Source organism: Ahaetulla prasina, chromosome 6, assembly GCF_028640845.1.
Source record: "Ahaetulla prasina isolate Xishuangbanna chromosome 6, ASM2864084v1, whole genome shotgun sequence".
Lineage (NCBI taxonomy): Eukaryota > Metazoa > Chordata > Lepidosauria > Squamata > Colubridae > Ahaetulla > Ahaetulla prasina.
The window spans coordinates 73,605,861-73,630,323 of record NC_080544.1 but is presented as its reverse complement, the minus strand read 5'-3'; the positions used below and the strand labels follow the sequence as shown (position 1 = coordinate 73,630,323).

At 36.1% G+C, this 24,463-nt stretch overlaps 1 protein-coding gene across 1 annotated transcript in view; it reads right to left on the bottom strand.

Moving 5' to 3' along the window:
• Positions 1 to 6,511: 6,511 nt before the first annotated feature.
• Positions 6,512 to 24,463, bottom strand: part of PXYLP1 (2-phosphoxylose phosphatase 1) — a 50,724-nt gene continuing 32,772 nt past the window's right edge. The window contains exons 5-6 of the mRNA XM_058188788.1: positions 12,687 to 12,826; positions 6,512 to 8,946 (exon numbers count right to left, since the gene is read on the bottom strand). Coding sequence (XP_058044771.1) covers positions 8,015 to 8,946; positions 12,687 to 12,826 — 1,072 coding nt within the window. The 3' untranslated portion in view covers positions 6,512 to 8,014. The remainder of the gene's footprint in view (positions 8,947 to 12,686; positions 12,827 to 24,463) is intronic.

The following is a 24,463-nucleotide window of genomic DNA, read 5'->3' as shown; positions in this document are numbered from 1 at the left end:
AGACATTAAAAAGCAAAATGAAAGGTATTAAAAAGCAGAAAAGAAAGTGTTTCATGGCATTTTAAGTTGTAACCCCTTTGCCATATAAAAGCTTATATAATAGTAAATTTGGTTAGTCTTTAAAGTAAAGAGATGTTCTTTAAAATAAATATAGTGGTTGGCCACTAGAGGGGAATCTTAGCCTTTGCAGTTTTAGAATGAATATTCAGTATATATCAGCAACAATGTTATCTTTACTATTTTTTTTAAGTCTTCCTTTTTTGAAGTTTAAAAATACTTTTTTAAATAATGCATTTGAGCCAAGAAGTGTTATGTGAAACTGAAATATGCTCAACACAAAACAATCAAAACAGTATGACTTTCTTTGGTCTGTAATTTTTGTATTGTTAACTTTTTTTCTGCTGTAATTTGCATATACTTAACATCTACATAAAAGCTCCTGTATGCACCTAACACCAACATTCACCAATACACAGTTTTTTATGTGCATTTGTCCTAAAGCATACATTTTAGGAATACATTATTATAAATATTGTACTGAATTTAAAATTATTTTCACCAATATAAAGTTCATTGAGAACTCTGAAGCTGTGAATATTAAAAGCAAAATGCCTTTTATATCATATATTACAAGTGGAAATTAAAATTTAAGGCAGGTTTATATTCAGTCTTCTAAGTAGAAAAGAACTTTCTCTGTTTAGGTCAATATGGAAATTGCTAATCCGTCCCCATTTTTTCCCCCCATAGCTTGATAGGCATTAAAACATATGGAAAGGACAAATTACTAAATTCCTCTAAATATTTCAAAATTCCAAAATATATGAAAATACTTGCATTTTTTTTTGTTTGGTATATTTTGATTCAACAGAATCTCTCCAAAAGTCAATATAATCAGCATACACTTTATTTATTTGTTTGTTTGTTTGTTTTAAAAAGCCATGGGCCCTAATTCCATGGCCTTGTAGTATTGTAAAATTCTATTCATTTAGAAATGCACATTTTTGCAATTGCTACCCAATTCATTTCAATAATTTTATTTTAAGTTGAGGCTGCTTGCAGCTTCTTTGTTAGTTAATGTTAAGACAAGTTTATTTTACAAAATCCCATTTTTGATATGAAAAATATAGTCTTATTCAAATTGAGTTCAAATCCTGATGACTGTAAGGATACATACATGTTGGGATTTTTTTGTAACAATCTGAAAGTAGTTTGGCACCGTCTTCTTCCAGGATATCTCATCTCTCACCCATCTGCGTAGGTTATACGATCCTAGGTATTCCTGGTAGTCTCCCAGCTAAGTATTAATTAGATCGAACACAAGTCTTTATTAAATCAGGCAATCTCTAATTTGGTTCATCTTAATTCAGGTTGTTGTTGTTGTTTTAAATAACTGAATTAGGTCTAAACTGTATCTTATGTATGTACAGTATACGTACTTTGGATCACAACGCGTACACAAAATGTATAGGAATGGATTAAAATGAATAGCATATAGCTATACTGTTAGAAATCATATTATCCTTCTATTTTATATTGCAAAATATAATGACCTCTTTGGTTTGTTATCTTCTTAAACCTGAACAGATCTTGAGTACAAGCACATAAAGGTACGCAGTAAATAAAGAAATTATTGCAGGAGAAACAAAACTCACTAGCTGAGCAGTAGTGAGCAGTTCTTCCAAAGCCAAGGTTTGATTATCAGTGAAGAGACAGGACAATCATCTGCCCTTCATAAAATCTGTTATCAGGATTTAAAATTCCATAGAAAACTTCAATCATTCAGCAATTGTCCTGTACATTGGTAAATTGACTTTTCAGTGGCATAGCACAACTTCTGGTATACGGACTGCTTGTGTGCCGAGTTCTGCCATTTTCATATACCTAATTAAGGGATTCTTCTTCTTGTGCTATATCTGTCATCGGATGTTGGCAATCATGTTGGCAATCCTATTTTTGCTAACAGCCACATGAAAAAGTGCTGCTGAGTTTTGTCTAAACCAGTCCCTTAGGTTTTGTAGCCATGATGTTCTTCTGCCTGAACCTCATTTGCCTTCCCTGGAGGATTAAGTGAAAGATGCTCTATTTTTCTGGGTGTCATATCACATGTCCAAAATATTCTAACTTTCACTAATGGTTTTATTTCCCTTTGTTTTCCCAGGCGGCTTATCACCTCGTTTGTGATTTTGTTAACCCAGTTTATACGTAATAGCCATCTGTAAATCCACGTTTCAAATGTTTCTAGTTTTTTCAAATGGCTTTCTGTCAAGAAACCAACTCTCCACTCCGTAGAGGATAGAAAAGATGCAACATCTGACAAGCCCGATTTTCAGTCTTAGGCTTATGTCGTGACTGCAAAAGACCTTTTTTCATTTTGAAGAATGCTGTTCGAGCTTTCTCTATCCTTGTCTTTCACTGATCATGTCCCAGCTTTCATGTAAATTAACACAGAAGTATGCGGTTAGGGATAGACTAACCTAACTTTCCTTCTTTCTTGATGTTGTTATAAAGTTTTGGTGGACGGCAAAGTTCTCCCTTTAGGATCTCCTCCCCTTATTCAATCAGAAATAGGCTTGTCAATGAGGCTTTTGTGGTGGAATATTGGTTTGGTTTGTGATATGGTAGTTTATCATAATGTGGATATAAACATAGAGTAAATGTCATTTGAACTAGGGGATCTTGTTGCACAAGACATGGGTGGTACCAATATGTTTTAGTGCAACAAGAGTTAAAATTAGGTAAGAGTTAGAGTAAGATAACAAGGTAAGTTATTTTTATTTATTTATTTATTTATTATTCGAATTTATATACCGCCCTATCTCCCAAAAGACTCAGGGCGGTTCACAGGCATATAAAACATCAATATCAATATACAAATTAAAATAATCCTTAAAAAACTTATTCTAGCCAATTATTAAAATAGAAATATAAATATAAATATAAATATTAAAATCAATTTAAAACCCTCTAAATTTAAAATCTAAGCCAGTCCTGCACAGATGAATAAATGTGTCTTGAGCTCATGACGGAAGGTTCAAGGTCAGGAAGTTGACGGAGTCCTGGGGAGTTCGCTCCAGAGGGTGGGAGCCCCACAGAGAAGGCCCTTCCCTGGGCGTCGCCAACGACACTGCCTAGCTGACGGCACCCTGAGGAGTCCCTCTGTGAGAGCGCACGGGTCGGTGAGAGGTATCTGGTCGCAGTAGGCGGTCCCGTAGATAACCCGGCCCTATGCCATGGAGCGCTTTAAAGGTGGTCACCAAAACCTTGAAGCGCACCCGAAGGCCACAGGTAGCCAGTGCAGCCTGCGCAGGATGGTGTTATCACGGGAGCCACGAGGGCTCCTCTATCACCAGCGCAGCCGCATTCTGAACTAACTGCAGCCTCCGGATGCCCTTCAAGGAAGCCCCATGTAGAGAGCGCTGCAGTAATCCAGGCGAGGCGTCACAAGGCGTGAGTGACCGTGCATAGGGCCTCCCGGTCCAGAAAGGCGCAACTGGCGCACCAGGCGAACCTGGTAGAACGCTCTCCTGGAGCGGCCGTCAAATGATCTTCTAGAGACAGCCGCTCATCCAGGAGGACGCTGTTGCACCCTCTCCATCGGGGCCAATGACTCGCCACCGATGGTCAGCCGCATGATTTAGCTGACTGTACCGGGATGCCGCATCCACAGCCACTCTGTCTTGGAGGGATTGAGCTTGAGCCTGTTTCTCCCCATCCAGACCAGACGGCCTCCAGGCACCGGGACAGCACTTCGATAGCTTCGCTAGTGGTCCGTGTGAAAAGTACAGCTGGGTGTCATCCGCATACAGCTGGTACCTCACACCGAACCCACTGATGATCTCACCCAGCGGCTTCATGTAGATGTTGAACAGAAGGGGCGAGAGGATCGATCCCTGCGGCACCCCACAAGTGAGGCGCCTCGGGGCCGACCTCTGCCCCCCTGTCAACACCGACTGCGGCCGGTCGGAGAGATAGGGGGAGGACCACCGATAAACGGTGCCTCCCACTCCCAATCCCTCCAACCGGCGCAGCAGGATACCATGGTCGATGGTATCGAAAGCCGCTGAGAGGTCTAATAGGACCAGGGCAGAGGAACAACCCCTATCCCTGGCCCTCCAGAGATCATCCACCAACGCGACCAAAGCCGTCTCCGTGCTGTAACCGGGCCGGAAACCGGACTGGAACGGGTCTAGATAGACAGTTTCATCCAGGTGTAAGGGAAACTGATATGCCACCATACTCTCAACAACCTTCGCCGCGAAGCGAAGGTTGGAGACCGGACGATAATTACCTAAAACAGCCGGGTCCAGGAAGGCTTCTTGAGGAGGGCCTCACCACCGCCTCTTTCAAGGCGGCCGGAAAGACACCTCCACCAAAGAAGCGCCAGAATCGCCTGAGCCAGCTCGGTCACCTCCTGCGTGGCCAGCACCAACCAGGAGGGGCACGGGTCCAGTAAACATGTGGTGGCATTCAGCCTCCCCAACAACCTGTCCATGTCCTCGGAGCAACAGGGTCAAACTCATCCCATAAAATGTCACCAAGACCACCCTCAGCCGCCTCACCAGATCACCGCAATCTTGGTCCAAACCATCCCGGTTGAACGATTTTATCGTATAGATAACCGTTAAACTCCTCAGCACGCCCCTGCATCGGGTCATCCGCTCCCCTGGTGTAGGAGGGAGCGGGTCACCAAACAGGGCGGCTGGGCGGTTATCTGCCGATGCAATGAGGGAGGAGGCGTAGCTCGCCTCGCTTCCCTCAATGCCACTAGGTAAGTCCTAGTATAGGACTTCACTAGTGTCCGATCAGCTTCCGAACGGCTAGACCTCCAGGGACTCTCTAGGCGCCTTCTCCGCGCTCATCCTCTCAGCTCCTCGGAGAACCAAGGAGCCGGTTGGGACCTGCGCCGGGTCACAGGCCGCAAAGGCACGACCCGGTCTAAGGCCCCCGCCGCGGCCCGTTCCCAGGCCGCAACAAGTTCCTCCACCGAGCCGTGAGCCAGACTCTCAGGAAATGGCCCAAGCTCCGTCCGGAACCCCTCCGGGTCCATCAGGCGCCTGGGACGGAACCAACGTGTCGGCTCCGTCTCCCTGCGGTGGTGAATGGCGGTCAGAAAGTCCAGGCGAAGAAGAGAGTTATGAGTCTCCAATTTATGTATCACTCTGAATTGAAATCAGAAAGTATATAATTTACTGTAATGCAGGCTATATATCTTTGGCAGGTTGACTATACCATAACCAATCGTGTCAATGTTTCATTCTCCAGATGTTTTAGTGCATTACTGGGTCACATAGAACCAGAATGTGAAGCAATTCAAAGAGAATCTTTGAATTGCTTCAGTAGCTGATATTTTCTCTCTAATGGTACCCCACAGTCACTATTTGAATTAATTTCAATCTTATGTGTGTATAATTCTGTGCTGCTTGTAGCTTTTGCTCATGTAATATCTATATGCAACATTTGATTTGACTTATAAGTTATACTAATTTAATTCAACCATTTCATGATATTTGTCTGAATTTAAATCAATGTACTTACTTCCAAATATCTTCCCAAGAATCTTAAGTGCACTGGAAGTCCTGCACAGAGGTTCAAGTTAGAAATTTATAAAGGAAATACAGATCCTCCCTATGGACATCTCAATTAGAGGAATCTTTTTGGAGGAGCTGCAAAGAATAATTTCTAAAGGACATACATTCCTTATTACTACCTTTGAAAAACGCAGGTGAAATTTCTGTATGTTACTCTTTTAGATGAATTATAAATAGCTTCAACTTTCTGTTAGAACTGTTTAATTTGTGGCATTTTATGCATTATCAGAATTTAAAGCAGGAAATATTCAGGTATGTTTGCCACTAGTGAAATAGGGCATGGAGAGGGCGAATTTTCAATTTTATGTAATTTGCTTGAAAAACTTTGTATAACATGAATGATACAGATTTTATGAAATGTCAACTATAAATTCTATGAAATGTCAAATAGTTTTTATTTCTTTTATTTTTCTATCTTTGAGTCATTCTTGACTCCTGGCAACTGCCTAAACAAGTCTTTGCAGTTTTCACAGCAATAGTGTGAGTAGTAGTTTGACACTGGTCTTCTTTCCAGGGCCGAGAGAACGTAACTAGTTCAGTTGCACAGATGGCTTCATGCCTAAGGTAGAACTACCAATCTTCCAGCTTCTAATCCAAAACTTTTAACCATTAGATCAAACAAACTTTCTAAGTAGGTTTAGTGTTGTAATAAATGAAGTATAGTTTGATGGGTTGTTTTCTGCAGGCTATTACCTACCTAACTGCCACAAATCTGGTAATAATCACATTTGGAACTTTTTATGCAGTTACATTTTTTTCTTAAAATGCATATTAAGTTAAGTACAAATAGACTAGGCTACACACCTATAGGGACAGAATGAACATGTAATATTCCTGCAAAAGAATCAATATTTTTACTTAAAAAACAAACAAACCCAGCTCTACTACATAAAGATTAGCATTAAAGAACGACTACTGCTAAAAATTCTTCAAAATTTTATTTATAGAAACATCTAAACGTATCGTCAAAATGATGCCGAAAAGCCAGTAATGCTTAAATAGAAATCACAGCTAGTTTTAACTGCTAGCACCATTTTATCTTAAAACATACACTAAATTATGGTTCTGGGTATATACAAGCTACTTAAAATACAAAATGTAGCATTACCAGAGTTTTAAAAAACATTGTACTGTATGATGAAAACATTTTGAAATGGAACTTTTCATTTTCGCATTAAGAATTTATCAAGTTAGATTATTCACAAGATTTTTCTGCATGAATCTAAGTACCAAGATTAAAAGATTGTTTGAAACACTAGTTTTGTCATTCCTTTACAAAGAAAGTAGAAAACAGTTATGTCACTATAATGTAAAAAAGATGTTTCACTTTATAAAATGTATTCCCTACTCTATAAAAGTACTAATGGGACTACAAAATTAAGCATTGTGTTAAATTGCCTTTTGGTCATATGCAGCCAAATGGTAAACACACTGTTGTTCTTTTTTACAGCATAAATTATTTCAATCGATAGATTCTAAAGAAATGGAATAAAGATGTACAAACTTTTTTCTCCATGTCTATCTCCTCTTTTGGATTTTTTTGAATTTTCTTTTGAATTCTTTTCTAGCATCTGGCACAACTTGTAATTAGTGTTCAAAGTACACATAAAGTGCTAAAAGTGCAAAAACAGTTTTTCTTTCAATATAATCTATGGTTTTGTTTTGTATATGGCATGATGATTTCTAACAAAAATTGCTTCCATATGTTTGGGATTCTAGAAGGCAGATGCAAGATTGTAAATGGAGTCTTATGTAGCTTCTGTATTGGTTGATCGACACTGGTCATGTACAAGATACTTTTTACAATGCTGGTGCTCCTCAACAGGTCACTGATTACAGGCATTGAGATTGTCCACATGTTCAAAAGCGTAGCTTTGAAATAATACTGCCCCATCTTGAACAATCTTTACTCAATCTATAGTGTAAGTGAAACACATAGCTTAAGATCAAGTGTATCCAGAACCTGATGTGCAAAGAACATTTGAATCAAACACCTTTTTCTTTTTTTCTAATGGCTGCTTTTTTTAACTCTTTAAAAATAATTGATTATAAGAATGGGTTTGTGAAATGACGAAATACTTTCTGCTATGGACATCAACTGGGGTTGTTAATATTTGCTTTCATGTTTAAATCTTTGTAGTAGAATGCTAAGTAATCAGAATATATGCATTCAGTTACTCAAGCAATATCTGTTTTACATCAATTTTTCAACAAATCATGTTGACCATAAACAATATAGGTTTTATACTGCTGGGTTTATAGTGGGATATGGCATTTTAAATTAATCTAGAATGAATTTTGGCAAAAGTAAAATAATTTCAAGCTATATGCATTTGCACTTAGGCACACAAGACTTTGACAATATCAAACTTCCTCAAAGACAAACTTTTAACAATGCAAAATGAAATACTTTATTCCTCTTCCATTTAGAACGGTCTTCTGCGACATGCATCATAGTAACTAGTGGTATTAAAAGGTGAAAACATGTCCTGCTTAACAAAATGGACAAATTTCTCTAAAGGACACATCATCTTGCCAAAATGCTTGTTAAAATCCCGGCAGAAGGAAGTTTGGAATGTAACATCAACCCCATTGTAAAGGATACGAATAAAGTTTTCATTATATTTCTTTTCATCTTTCCATAACTCGAAGACTAGTCTAGCAGCAAACCTTGGAAACTTGGCCCCAGTGATGCCTAAGGCACTAAGAACAGGTGACAACGTAACATCATGAGCAGAGTAAAGAACAAATAATTCTTCTTTCTTGCCTTCTGCAATCCTTAGCATCCGATTGACTGTTTGGTTCAGGATTGGATGAGTGGCTAGTAGTGCATACAAATAATAATATTTCTTTTTTTGTCTTTCCTTTTCATCTTCAAGTTGATGTTTCTTGATTACTTTAAAGTGCTCAATGTCTATGCAACCATTCTTAGTACAGGGAAAGCTGGCATTATGGCAGAAGTGGCACAACATAGAATCAATGGGATTAGAAGCTCTTAACTGCCGGGTGGGAATGCCAACTATTCTGGCCATATCTGCATATGTCTTTTCCAAATCTATTTTTTTCACTCGGAGGCTGTACTGGCGACGTTGCTCTTCCTCCAAGTAATGGTTTCTTCTCTGGCATTCACAGTGTCCAGAACAAAATATTGTGCTCCATTGGTTCCTAAAATTAACTTTCTTCCAATCAAAGTCTGGTAGAAAAGAATAGAGTAATGCTAGTCCACTTTGCAGAGTTCGACTCTTTCCAGTGGTCTCCAAATACAGATGTTTACTTGTCCAATCAATTGGTAGCAAGTTATGCTTCTTTATATATATGTCACGTAACAGTTGTCCATTTTGTAGGTGTTGTACAATTCCTTTAAAAAGAAAGAAACAAGGTAAGCCTTCTTCCAAGTAAAATCTAGAAGACCTTAGCCATGTGCATTTATTTACATTTGTTTAATGTTATGTAAAGCAGCATAAAATAAGGTTAATAATTTATATAACAATAACAATAACAATAACAACAATAATAATAATAACAATAACAATAATAATAATAATAATATTTTAATTTGTATACCGCCTTCTCCCGAAGGACTCAGGGCGGTGCACAGCCAGAATAAAATACAAAAAGAACAATACATATAAAATTAAGAACAACCCTTTAAAAACTTATTCAATTGGCCAAAAATTTAAAATACAATAACACCCTATAAAATTTACAAAAATTTAAAACCCATAAAAGCAAATTAAAAATTTTTAAATCAAGCCAGTCCAGCTAGACAGAATAAATAGGTTTTAAGTTTGCGGCGAAAGGTCCGAAGGTCGGATAGTTGACGAAGTCCAGGGGGAAGTTTGTTCCACAGGATAGGAGCCCCCACAGAGAAGGCCCTCCCCCTGGGGGCCGCCAGTCGACATTGCTTGGCTGATGGCACCCTAAGGAGTCCCTCTCTGTGAGAACGCACCGGTCGCTGGGAGATAGGCCCTAAAGAGATATCAAATAAACATCAGAAGCTTCTTGTGGTGCTGTGGCTAGCTGACTTGAAAACGGGAAGCTTTTGCACATATTAGAAATAATCCTTAAATTATTAGAGGTGCTAGATGAAGCTTCATGGTAAAGTAAAGCAACACTAATTTATGAGGAGGTTTTAAAATCAGGTAGTATTTGAGGCATAGTATTTAAGGTGCTAGAAACCAGGAAACCAAGAAACTGTTCCAGCCCCACTTAGCTCAGCCCTAGCTGAGTGACTTTGGGATAGTCACTTTTTCTCAGCCCCACCTAGCTCTTGAGGCAAGGTATTGTAGAAAAAATAGGATGTAGAGGAATGTAGAGGAAGGAGTACTAGGTATGTTTGCCATATGTTTGCAAAATAAGATGTATTTAATCAGCATTATTTTCTTGTCAATACCCCCCAATTCCTCCCCAAAAAACCATGAAAATTATTACACAGAAGTTGTTTCCCATCAAATGAGCATGACCTGTCACAACTTCTAAATAATGTATAAAAACATAGTTTATGTTTTTGATAATTTTCACAGGAAACTGAGAAATTCCCAGAACCCCTAATCAAGTAGAAAATTGACAGCATAACAAGCTTTGTGCTAAATGAAACCTTTTCATTAAAAAAAAAGCTGATTAGGCATTGTTGTTCAAAGGAAAGTTCCTATCTGAAACCAACTGACTTTGGCAGAATGGCAGGTATGCACCAAATGTTCATCGTGGGTTTTTTTGTTGAAGAATGCCACATTTGCTAGAAAATGCCTTCATGGTTATAATAATAATTTTTCCCTTTTCCATTGTATTTTACAAAAATAGTTATGGACACTCTGGGCTGCATTTGAATGAACCACTTATCCCTTAAATCCATCCAGTTTTGCAGAACCTTAAGGTATGTTCCTGTTTGCAGATTCATCAACAAAACTTCTACATAGTTTATTATAGAATGATTATCAAAACATCCAGCACTGTTTCTTTTTTCTTCTTTTATATAGCAACATTATTTTCTTTTCCTTTCCCTCTTTTTAATTTATCCTACTGTCTGCTCTGACTCTTCTGTTAATCTTCCTTTAAATTTTCTACATTTATTTCTGCTTTCTTTATAACAAATGATGCAATTAACATTTCTGTAAATTTTAGTAGAATGCAAGTAATGTACCATTTCAACACAGGATGCTTGCATTAGCCATCATCAGAGGTAAAAACTCAACACTAATTAACAAGCACCAAATCCACTATTTATTATTCTGAAGAATAACAAAATGAACCTTCTTGTTGCATAACCATATAATCAGCACTTAGTCATAAATAATATTTTAGGAACTATTGAAAGACTTATTTAATTTGTCAAACTGTGAAGAAAACATTTCAATTATCTTATTTCTTCACAAATGATTACTACTGCAGCTTAGCTCTAAAGGCAATTCTGTTTAAAAAATAGGCCAGAAAAATACAAAGACTCAACAAAATCACAAAATATTAATGAAATAATACAATGTAATAATAAAAAATACAAAACATATTTTATAAAAATATGACATAAATTATTGATGGAAATCCAAGTTCTACGATCAATCCAAATTTTTCTGATAATGTCAGGCCAAAAGAACATAGTACAAAGGAGGCCATACTAGTGCTTCCTGTTTATTGTTTATTTATATTTATAGCAAGTGCAGCTAGGGAAAAGGAGAGAGCTAATACTATTTGTAAACTGTAAACTGTAGTGCAATAAAAACAGCTGATTATTTTAAAGAATTGCATTCAAAATTAAAAGAACATCACCAAAGTCTAATATCTTTAAAGCATGAAAATTTGATACTATTTATTTTTCCTCGTAAGACTCTTTTTCCTTTAGCATTGTATTTTTAGATTATAAACCAAATGGTAGATTTGTCTTTTTTTATATATCAGAAACTATGCCAGAAGTTTTTTCAACTGACCAGCCAAATACAAAATGGTTTAAAAACAGGAACCATGCTAGTTTTAAAGAGTTATTCAGACAAAGGAAAAGAAATGACAATTTCTTACCAAAACTTTATAATGTTGTTATGCTATTATGCAAGGATCAATATGCTCCCTGAAAAGGCATTTAAAATATTTGTGAAGTCTTTTCAAAAACTTTTAAGAAAAAAATCAAACCATCACCATCATACTGATTTTTATTGTAAATGAAAATAAACCAGTTGTACGTAGTTACCTGTCTGCGTAAGCTCTCCCATTTCACACAGTGAATGGCTTGGGTATCGAGGCAGGCTGCTCAAAGATCCATCCATTTGGGCTTCTGATCCTTTAGACATATGGCTGATAAAAGCTTCAAGCAAAGGATGAGAAGGCTTTCTAAAAGAGATTAACAAAAATAGTTAATTAAGGGTATGAAAGTAGCTATAAAGATTAATGTGTTCTAATTAAGAGACTTCACAGAATTTCATGACAAAAACATACTTCCTACTCAGAAAAAAATGCTCTTTATGAAAATGAAATACAGCACCACGTAGATGAATACCTGTGCCTGAAAAATGTTTTGGGTGTTTTTCTGAGACAGAGCAAAAGAGACATTACAGTAAAAATCAACAGGTCAACCCTATGAATGTAATTAATACACATGAATATCATACAAAATTATTAGGATTATTTAAACATCAGAATTCACCTTGATTTATCCATAGAATTAGCCATAAATTATGTACAAATACCAAAGGTGAGGTTTACCCATCACATTAAAGCATGAAAATTTGATACTATTTATTTTTCCTCGTAAGACTCTTTTTCCTTTAGCATTGTATTTTTAGATTATAAACCAAATGGTAGATTTGTCTTTTTTTATATATCAGAAACTATGCCAGAAGTTTTTTCAACTGACCAGCCAAATACAAAATGGTTTAAAAACAGGAACCATGCTAGTTTTAAAGAGTTATTCAGACAAAGGAGAAGAAATGACAATTTCTTACCAAAACTTTATAATGTTGTTATGCTATTATGCAAGGATCAATATGCTCCCTGAAAAGGCATTTAAAATATTTGTGAAGTCTTTTCAAAAACTTTTAAGAAAAAAATCAAACCATCACCATCATACTGATTTTTATTGTAAATGAAAATAAACCAGTTGTACGTAGTTACCTGTCTGCGTAAGCTCTCCCATTTCACACAGTGAATGGCTTGGGTATCGAGGCAGGCTGCTCAAAGATCCATCCATTTGGGCTTCTGATCCTTTAGACATATGGCTGATAAAAGCTTCAAGCAAAGGATGAGAAGGCTTTCTAAAAGAGATTAACAAAAATAGTTAATTAAGGGTATGAAAGTAGCTATAAAGATTAATGTGTTCTAATTAAGAGACTTCACAGAATTTCATGACAAAAACATACTTCCTACTCAGAAAAAAATGCTCTTTATGAAAATGAAATACAGCACCACGTAGATGAATACCTGTGCCTGAAAAATGTTTTGGGTGTTTTTCTGAGACAGAGCAAAAGAGACATTACAGTAAAAATCAACAGGTCAACCCTATGAATGTAATTAATACACATGAATATCATACAAAATTATTAGGATTATTTAAACATCAGAATTCACCTTGATTTATCCATAGAATTAGCCATAAATTATGTACAAATACCAAAGGTGAGGTTTACCCATCACATTAACCCATCAAATAATTTTGAAGTGCCTGTGTTAGAGAACTGGATAGTTGTCTGAATATTACTTAATGGTAACATTAAAGGACATTCAAAATCCAGCATTTAAATTGTCAATAGGTTTGCTGAAAAAAAATATTTGGGTTATGCTTTTAAATTAATTGGCCTAATATTTTCCAATGCCGTTTTCAGATGCATTTATTTAAATTCATTAAATTTGTTTGCTACCCATATTGCCACAAGGCAACTCTGGGCGGCTTACAAAAATTAAAAGGAATAAAACAATACAAATATATTTAACAATAAAATGGTAAAAAAATGGGGGGGGGACAGAATAAAGTGTGCAGGGGTGAGGTTAACATATAAATCCTTCAATGATATGTATATAAATGGTTCAAAAGAATGCTTCTACTTTTTTTTTTAAAAAAAGTGTGAAATACTGCCTTTCTTTTTTAAAAAAATCAATCAAACAAGACAAAACTTAAAGTGGGGCAAGCTTGGTGAGTCCTACACCAGCAACTTGTAACCTTCCCTGCTGGCTTCCCCCATTGACTTTCTAGGGAAGCCAGCAGGAAAGATTGCAAATGATGATTATGTGATTACAGAATTTTGCAACTGTTGATAAATGCAAGCTGGTTGTATTTACCAACAGTTGCACCCAGGTTGGGACCACATGACTCTGAGGAACGGTTGTAATAATTTGTTTAGTACCATTGTAACTTTGAACAGTTGCTGCATGAATGATCACAGGTTGAGGGTTACCTGTACTACATCTATAGAAGGCACAGAGAGTTATTTTAAAAGACGGAAGTAAAAGTCTCTACCAAAGCAATATTCAGATACCTGACTTAGGACCAAAAAAGTAATTTGAGAAAACATCTCAAGCAAGCCCATCCCTAGTTCACCCAAGGATAAAGGTATGGAGAGAGTAAATTCATTCAGACTTGCAAGATTCTGTTATTATACCTGTTTTAATAAAAGTAGTACTGATCTACATGCATTGATTACTTACTCTCCTCAACTGATAGTATCTTAGATAACTATGTTGTGAACAGCACTTTATAAATATAAATTTAATAAAGTGAACAGCACTTTATAAATTGAAGTAGATTAATTATTCCTTACAACAATAAAAACTATATATAAATAAAATATATATGGGTTGTTGGTATATAGACTGGTTTTGATCTTTATGACAAGAAAAAATAAACAATTTCTATGTATCTTTCTTGGGAGTTTTTATATATTTATATATATTTGGTCTAGTGGTTAAGGCACCAGGTTAGAAATTAGGAGACTGTAAATCAAGTCCAAACTTAGCTATGAAAGCCAGCTGGGTGACTTTGAGCCAGTCACTTTTCTCAGCCCAGCCACCTCAGAGGATGTTGCTGCAAGGAAAATAGGAGGAAGAAGGTGAGTTTAATATGTTCACTCCCTTGAGTTATTTGTAAAAAATAAAAGACAGGATTCAAATAAATAAATGTCACATATTATACAAGTGAAGGTAAAGATCTAAATGTATCTGACTCTAGAGGGCAGTGCTCACCTGTTTCTTAGCCAAGGGAGGCAGCATTGTCTCTACTATGGTCATGTGGTCAGCATGACTATACAGCAAGATACAAGGGATGCTATTACTTTCTCACTGAAGTGGTACCTATTTATCTACTCACATTTGCATGTTGTTGAACTGCTAGGTTGGCAGAAGCTGAGACAACGAAGAGGTGCTCATATTGTCATACAACCCTGAGATCTCAAACCTGAGCTGTCAAATTTCCAGCAGACAAGCTCAGCATTTTTAACCACTGAGCCATCACACACACCCCGATACAAATACAATGACTTTCATTATCTCCATTAATCTAATATAGACATAACTCTATTGATACTATAAATAACTTTTTACTAACATTTTTCAGGTTTTAGACATTTTATTGTAATGAAGTATGATCTATTTGAGGGTGCTCACTTTTAAAGACTTTGATGTTTTTATTTTTTTAATCTATTAATTTGTAGGGAATTTTAAAAATACTTTTAAAAAGAAAAATAAACTTTAGTGCTATACATTCCAAAAGTTAATCTGATTTTTTTTAAAAATGAATTTAATTTCCATGTGATGTTATTTTGAATTTTTGGAATTACAAGAAGCACTTAAAATAAGTCAGTCTAGTGTTTACTATCTTGTCTAAATTTTTTAAATACTTACTGTATACCACAAGGTGGTGCCAACTGCTTTCATTTCAATTCAGATACTATTCCACATAATTACAATTTAAAACAAATTATTTACTTGTTTCATTTTTGCTTTATTACCATTTAGCCAAGAACTCATCCATATTGAGCAATCATAAAACATAACCATGGCAAAATATTTTAATAACACTCAAATAAACATATATGTTAGCCTTACTACAATGGATTCTAGATGCTAAAGAGAAGTATTTTGCAATCATATAAGCCATTGGGCTCCTGGCAACTAAAAATTAATACTCATAAAATGTGTCAGAGTTGACAGAGATTTTCACTATTACAGGTTGCAGTAACCTTATTTAACATATTATTTATTCATTTCATTAGGCCACCTAACTTTTAAATGTCTCTTTTGTTTTACAACTAAAAAACAAACCCAACCTATAAAAATATAAAATAACATTATGGAACATGCTTTAAAGAATATATGCTCTAATGATTCATCTTCCCCTGAGTGATACACCCAAAGCTTCTCTATGGCTGAGCACTTTCTTAATATGTCCTCTAAGTAGCTGATGGAAGAGCATTCAAGCAGGCTGGAAAAGGCCCAATCACATAGGTAGTCCTCAATTCACAACCATTCATTTAGTAATCATCCAAGGTTACAACAGTACTGAAAAAGTGACTTATGACTGCCCCATGGTCATATGATCACAATTCAGGTGCTTAGCTATTGGCATTTATTTACAACAGTTACAGTATCATAATATCACATAATTTAAGGTTTTGGTCACTACCTTTAAAGCGCTCCATGGCTTAGGGCCTGGGTACTTACGGGACCGCCTACTGTTACCGCATGCCTCCCACCGACCCGTACGCTCACACAGAGAGGGACTTCTCAGGGTGCCGTCCGCCAAACAATGTCGGCTGGTGGCCCCCAGGGGAAGATCCTTCTCTGTGGGGGCTCCTACCCTCTGGAACGAACTTCCCCCTGGTTTACGCCAAATACTTGATCTTCGGACCTTTCGCCGCAAATTGAAAATACATCTATTTATTCGCGCGGGGCTGGCTTAAATTTTATTGGGTTTTTAAATTTTTACTATGAATTTTAATGGGTTTTTTAGTTTTATATGTTTTAAAGTCTTAGGCCAATGGTGTAATAAGTTTTTTAATTCGGGTTTTAATTGTATATTGTATTGTTTGTTTTGTTTTGGCTGTACACCGCCCTGAGTCCTTCGGGAGAAGGGCGGTATAAAAATCGAATTAATAATAATAATAATAATAATAATAATAATAATAATAATAATAATAATAATAATAATAATAATAATAATAATAATTTAAGACCTTCCCAGCTTCTAACAGCCGGAGAAGACGCCTAGAGAGTGCCTGGAGATCCAGCCGTTCAGAAGCTGATCGGACACTAGTTAGGTCCTTTAGTAGGACCTACCTAGTGGCACTGAGGGAAGCGAGGCGTTTTTACGTCTCCTCCCTCATTGCGTCGGCAGATAACCGCCCGGCCACCCTGTTTCGGGTGACCCGCTCCCTTCTTCAACAGGGGATGCGGGATGACCTGTTACAAGGGCGTGCCGAGGAGTTTAGTGGTTATCTATACGATAAAATCGCTCAGCTTTGGGATGGTTTGGATCAAAGTTGGGTGGATCCAGGTGAGATGTTGGAGACCCGTCTTGTTGAGACTGTTTGGGATGGATTTGATCCTGTGGCTCCCGAGGACATGGACAGGTTGCTGGGGAGATTGAATGCCACCACATGTTTACTGGACCCGTGCCTTCCTGGTTGGTGCTGACCACACAGGAAGTGACACGAGGCTGGCTCCGGGGGATTATAAATGCTTCTTTGTTGGAGGGGGTCGTCCCTGCCGCCTTGAAAGAGGCAATAGTGAGACCCCTCCTCAAGATAGTGAGACCCCTCCTCCCGTCTCCAGGAGAGCTTTTTACCAGGTTCGCCTGGTCCGCCAGTTGCGCCCCTTCCTAGACCGGGATGCCTTATGCACGGTCACTTATGCGGTTGTGACATCTCGCTTGGATTACTGCAGTGCTTCTCAATTATTTTCTGTCATGCCCCCCCTAGGAAGAAGAAAACATTTTTCGCGGGGGGCCCCGTGCGACTGTAAACACGGGGCTTAGCTTGTTATGACCGTGTTTGCCGAGGTCAAACGCGCCCCCCTTTATGGAGCCTCGCGCCCCCCCTGGGGGGCCCACCCCACTATTTGAGAAGCACTGGATTACTGCAACGCTCTCTACATGGGACTCCCCTTGAAGGGCATCCGGAGGCTTCAATTGGTTCAGAATGCAGCTGCGCGGGTGATAAGAGGGAGCCCTTCGTGGCTCCCATGTTACACCACTCCTGCGCAGACTGCACTGGCTACCTGTGGCCTTTCGGGTACGCTTCAAGGTCTTGGTTACCATCTTTAAAGCGCTCCATGGCATAGGGCCGGGTTATTTATGGGACCGCCTACTGCCACCGATCGCCTCCCACCGACCCGTACGCTCTCACAGAGAGGGACTCCTTAAGGTGCCGTCCGCCAGGCAGTGCCGACTGGCGACACCCAGAGGAAGGGCTTTCTCTGTGAGGGCTCCCACCCTCTGGAACGAGGTTCCCCCAGGGCTTCGTCAACTTTCTGACCTCCGAACCTTCCGCCACGAGCTTAAGACACATCTATTTATTTGTGCAGGGCTAGCCTAGGGTTTAGTTTTTAATGGGGTTTTATATTATTTTATTTTAGTGATATTTTTAATTCGGCTTAACTAATAAGTTTTTTAATTGTTGTTTTTACTTGTATTATTTGCATGTTTTTATCAGGCTGTGAACCGCCCTGAGTCCTTCGGAAGATAGGGCAGTATAAAAATCCGAATAAATAAATAAATAAATAAATAAATAAATAAATAAATAAATAAATAAATAATAAATAAATAAATAAATAAATAAATAAATAAATAAATAAATAAATAAAATAAATAACAGGCAAAGGCACTGGAGGAGGCTGGATTCACTTAATGACATGAGTCACTTAACCTCAGTGATTCACATAAATGACAAAAAGATAAAATCAGGTGTGACTCATTGAACAAATGCCTCCCATAGAACTGGAGGTTCAGACTCAATTGTGATTGTAAATCAAAGACTACCTGTATTTAGAATACCATGCAGCTTTAGATAAATTGCAGGGTAGTATCTTGAATGTTTGCTAACAGACCAATAAAATCTGATAGTTTGACCGTATTCCTTTGTAATTCTATATTCCCAATTTACTACTTAGTCACCACTTTGACTGTACTGTTGAAGCAAGGAAACTATTCACAGGAAAGGCCACAGGTGTGCAATTTGTTTATAAAATTTCTCCATTACTTGAATCTATAGTATACCTGTCTGAAACAATTACTAAGAAAAGTGTCATAGTCATCAAGCTGAGTCTTAGCCAGTGAAAAATATTATTTGACTTTGGCTTCTATCCTAAAGAGAGCAGCTTCTGATCTCAGCAATAGTGGAGCACACATCTGGATATCTAGGAAAAGGCTCTTTAAAAGCTAACTTGTTTTGTTAGGCTGTTGGAAAAGGCCCTAATTTTACTGCATAAAAAAATTGAGGAAATTAATTGCAGTAGAATATACCAGTAGTTCCTTCCTTTTTTACAGTGGAATTTGAAAAAAATCTGTCACAATTTTTGCAGTTATAAAAAAACATAGTTTAATTGTCCCAAGTCACTTAACCACCATGTAACTAACTTCTCAACTGCAGTGATTCACTTAATTGTGACAAGAAAGGTTGTAAAATGAGGCAAAAAACATCACTTAACAATGGGGCTCCATTGTGGTCATAAGTTGAGGACTACCTGTATTTGAAATATGTAACTTCTTTGCTTGGTTTACTATATACTATTCCTCAAAAATAGTAATGGAACCAATCTAATGTAGTAGTCCAAATGTATAAACCAAGTTCTTAGTGCAGTCAGCAATATCAAAAGCTGTTAGCAGAGCCAGCAAGATTAACAGTTACATTATCTCCTATCTCTTTAACAAAATGATCCATCCATGCAATCAAATTTCACTTTGTCTCCAAATCAAGTCTAAGAATCAAGAAACATTTTGCACTTTTTATCAAGCTCCATCCTCACAAGCTAAGTTGTAACTGCATTCTTAGCCAGAAAAATGTCAGAGATAATTTGAAAAAAATAAGAATCTAACAAACTTTCTTTTCTTGTCATTGTTTATACTCAACATTTTATAATTTGTTATGCACCTGAGTAAGAATATTGTAAAATATTCTTCAACGCTTTTTATGAAATATCTGCTCACACAATCATATTGCATAATCTGAATACTTTTGCATGAAATACAATAAAAACAATTTAAGAATTTACAACAAACTTTCTAAAAACACTGAAAAGGCTTTTCAATTTCCACTTAAATATTACATTAAAATGTATTGTTTAGAAACCTGAAGCTTTTTTAAGAAGCACTTCACTATTATATCCTAAACATTAACATTTACAATTTACCTCATGAAAAACCAGTACTGCTTTTGTAAGAAAGCATTCTGACTATGTCTCAGTAAACAGTATTTAAGCAATGTTAACATACATACCATCATGAAAAGCTACTTCTCAAAGGCAATATGTGGAAGCATTTGTACTTCAAGAAAAAAAAATCCTGCACTCCCACATTCTAGAAGTTTCACTAGGCGTGCTAGTATTCACAAGAAAATAATGGAGTTGAAGAAATGCAAAGAAAGAAATGCAAAGCAGCTGAAAGTACATTCATTGGTTAATTACTTTTCCATTTAAAATAAACAGATTAAGAATCTTTCTTTTGAATGGTCAATTAACAGTATCCAGGCAACAGTGTGGAGATTGATGTGCTATCTATATACAATGAAAAAAGTATTTTGTTAATGTGCTGGAGCCTCCTGAAAGATTCTTCAGTTTTAATTTCCATAAAATATTAATGTGGAAGTTATTAAATATGCAATCTGACCCTTTATTTCATAAATATATAACTTGAGATGTAACCAGAGTGTGCCTAAATTGAATCTAACTCCTGACAACTATGTAGATAAATATATTCTGATATATTGCCATCCTGATATATCTCCAGCAGAAATCTACTGATGTTCTGAAGTCATTCCATTTATCACTTTTATCCTCATATTCACTAGCTACCCTTCTTTCTATTTCTTACAATTTTGCCAAACACAAAGCTTTGCTTTCTTTGGTTCATAATTCTTTGCGTTACATGCCCACAGTTCGTGAAGTTCTGCTTTTTTGATGAAATCCTATTCTAGTCTTTATTTAAACCAGGATGGATTTATTGATGCCTTCTGAAGTCCACTGAATTCTTAGTCATTATTTTTTAAATTAAGGTCTTAATTCAAAGGTATCTATCTTCTCTTTCTCTCTTCTTTCTTATTCACTGTTCAGTTCTTAAAGCCATTCATTACTGGAAAAAACAGTGTTTCAACTATTCTGGCTATGTTGTCATAGAAATAGGTAACATGATCTTGTCTAAATTCATTATTATTTTTCTCCCTAAAATTAAACTCCTTTTTACTTCTCTAGCATACTATGTATCTTCATTTATTTTTGAGAGCCAGAGAACAAAACTATGTTATTTCAGTTCACTTTATCACTATCAATTGTTATCTGTGGTATTTAGCATCCTTACAAATTGTGAATCTTTTTATAATTTAAGAACACCACAGATGTCTGTAGAGTTATATGAAACCTTGAAACTCCCAACAATTCTAGGCAGCCCACCACAATCAAAACATGATAATTACAATATAATTTTTAAAAGGGAAAAAGGATAAAAGATGACAAGAACCACAGACTGAATGAAATAAAATAAGAGATCTCTCTCTCTCTTCCTCCTAGATGAATATAATAACCAACCCAAAACCTACTGTCAGACCTTTTTCATTCCTCTACCAGATGCTACCAGATGCTCCCAAAATGCATACCCCCAAATGCCTTAAATAGTCTATCCACCCCCTGTACCAAACCTGGAGCTGTAATACCTGCTGACTACCCTGTCCTTTTTCTACAACATACATTATTTAAAAGTTGATATAGCCAATTTAACCTATGCTGCTCTGCCAACCAACTAGACCCGCTTGATCAGGATCCACTAGGAGCACATCTTCCACCATAAAATCAGGAATTCTCTGCCCAGTAAACTTTCTCCCACAAAAGCTGTTCTCATTGCAGGATGGAGTTAAGCTTTCCCCTTTCCTCATTCTCTACCTCTCATCCATTTGTTAGTCAAATCCTTGCTGAATGCATTCATAGGATAGTCAAGTATTTTTCATACAAGGTTTTCCACCCTGAAAAAAACTTCTCAGGACCTTATAAATTACTAGTTACTGCATAACCAATTATTGGTGATAGTGAATTAGAAAAAGCAGACACAATTTCTAAATAAGTAATAACCAGTAAATCCAATCCAAACTCTAGGAATTTTACTTTTCCCATTTTTTTGGTATCTCCCCAACATTGGCGACGATAAAGAAAGTTCCTGTTTTGTTCTGGTTTCCTTATTTCTCTATTTATTCTATTCTCACCAACTCCAAAATCTTCTCTTCCATGTTGATGGAGAAAATAGAATAAAAGAAGTCATATACAATATATAAATGGCAAAAATAAGAGCAACTACACTATCTAAAGTTGGGGAAACTGAAAGTACGTACACCCATAAGATAGCATGCAGCTTGTGGGAAGAAATTTTTTAAAAAGTGAAAATGGCTATTTCTACCTACTTTGTTAAATGGAAATAGCAACCTGTTATATGTAAGAGAAACTCTGGGAATAATGTAATTAAGAAATGTATATGATAAAACAAGAGATAAGGTTAAGAACAAATGGTGCTGAATTAATGTGGACTGACTGCAAATATGACCAAAACAAAACAAAACATAAAACAAAAATGTAAATAGTCAGTCACATAGATACAAAGAATAAAGGCTGAATTAAAAACAAACAAATAAAAAAAATGAGTAAATAGGTTAAAAGCAAGTGGAAAAACCAAGAAGGTTGTCATCTGCTATTGTACGGGAGATCCTCCAAAAAGTGAGATATAAATAAATACATGAAGCAGCGTATAGATATTGTGGCTGAATACAAGGAACAAAGCGGGAAAATAAATGCTGTAGATTTGATTGTATTTCTATCCCTTTTTATTGCTTTGCATAACATAGCTTACTCTGCGTGATAGGCATATAAATATGTATAAAAAAGGTTCATGAATGAACAAAGAAAACACTACCATTTATGAATATTCAAACTCAGTTCACATACAATACTTTTAGAATGGCTAAATGTTTCATAAACCATAGGATATATGGACAGCACTAATCTAATCTTACACAACTGCACTGTCAGAATAGAAACTGTATGGGGATACAGCTAAATTAGGAGCTATAAACTCAATATTGTTTCATAACTAATTTTACATAGAACAAAAGAACTTTGTATAAATAACAGTTACACTGTAAGTCTCTACAATGTGGTTTGATGGCTTTGGCTTTGTTACTTTTCAAGTTTAAAGAAGAATTAAAATAGTGATTTAATTAATATTATCACAGAATGCCTTTGACAACTTTGGACTTTTTTCTAGTACTATTGTACCAGATATTTTTAGAACTGTGGTTGTCATGTCCTATAAAATATCCAAATGGCTTTGAATTATCTGTCTTCAATTAATATTTCATTCCCTAGAGTAAGTTCATTAAAAATCCAATCAGTGCAATTAACAACTTATTCATCACTTATCTTATTACAAAATGTAATTGGTTACTAGAGCCAATTCAATTTACTTCTATTCACCAGTAAGGCTATTCTAGAAAAATGTATTATGCATGGCTCAGTTCAGCACAGTAGCATTCTATTTGAGAAAATGTGTTTATCACAAAAGGTTACTAAGTTCTGGTTCTCTCTGATTTTACTTTACAATTGTATGAAAAAGTTGAGATGTTTCTGAATACTGACTCACTGAGTGAGACAGAACAGACAGGCACAGACACAATATTTATATGTTAAAAACATAACATTCTTCAAATTTTAACGCATTCTATTTATGAACAGTTATTTACAGATTCAAGGTAAGAAAACAGTATAAATATGTCAGGTGCAATGTTTGGGCTTTCTTTCAATCAGTAATTGGTATTACTGTACCTTCTTTGAATAAATAATAGCTTCTAAAATTATTATATTATCAGATAAGAATATTTATATTCTTGCTTTTGCAATTATTTTCCCATCCTTCCTTGCAGAATTGTTCTAGTTTGGAAATAATCATAGTTTATTTGCAATTGTCATTCTGCTGAAATATTCAGCTTCTTTATAACTTCAAATTAAAACATCCATTGAAATGAATATTTTCTACAGAATTGGCATAATATACTAATTTAAAAATGAAAAAGCCTAGTAGAATGAATGAGTAAACGAATGAGTAAATGATTGGCTTCTGTCATCTTAAAACAATCTTAAATCAATTTTTACTTTTTAATGTGTTGTTATTCAGGCAATTATTCCTCCATCAAACTTCTCTTATATTCAGTGCAATAATGCAACACCCTTTTCACCATTTATGAAAATTTAAGATGTTAGAATTGATAATATTGATACTATTTTCTTTTCCTCTTCAGTACTGCATCTTTAAATTGTAATCCTAATGGTAAGATCATCTATACTTATGTATAAAATAACTAGAATACAAAACCAGTATAGTATGATTAAGTACTAACAAATCCACCCACTCATCAACACGTGCTTTTAGCACTGATTGTAGGAAGCCCAGAAAGGCAGCTTTATGCTTTCCAATCAGCTGAAATTCTAGTGCTTTCAGTAAAGGATTAAAATATTTTCTACAGCTGTGAGTCACCTCTGATGAAAATTCTACCAATTTTGGAGTAAGTGGGAGAAAGGAGATTAATGACAGAAAGAGAAAGGAAGATAAGAATATAAGCTTATCAATATGGTGTGAATGAATATTCAGAACACTAAGTAAAGCATGAAAGAATCCTTTTAGAAAAAGTGTGTAGATCTGTGCATAAACTGATGAC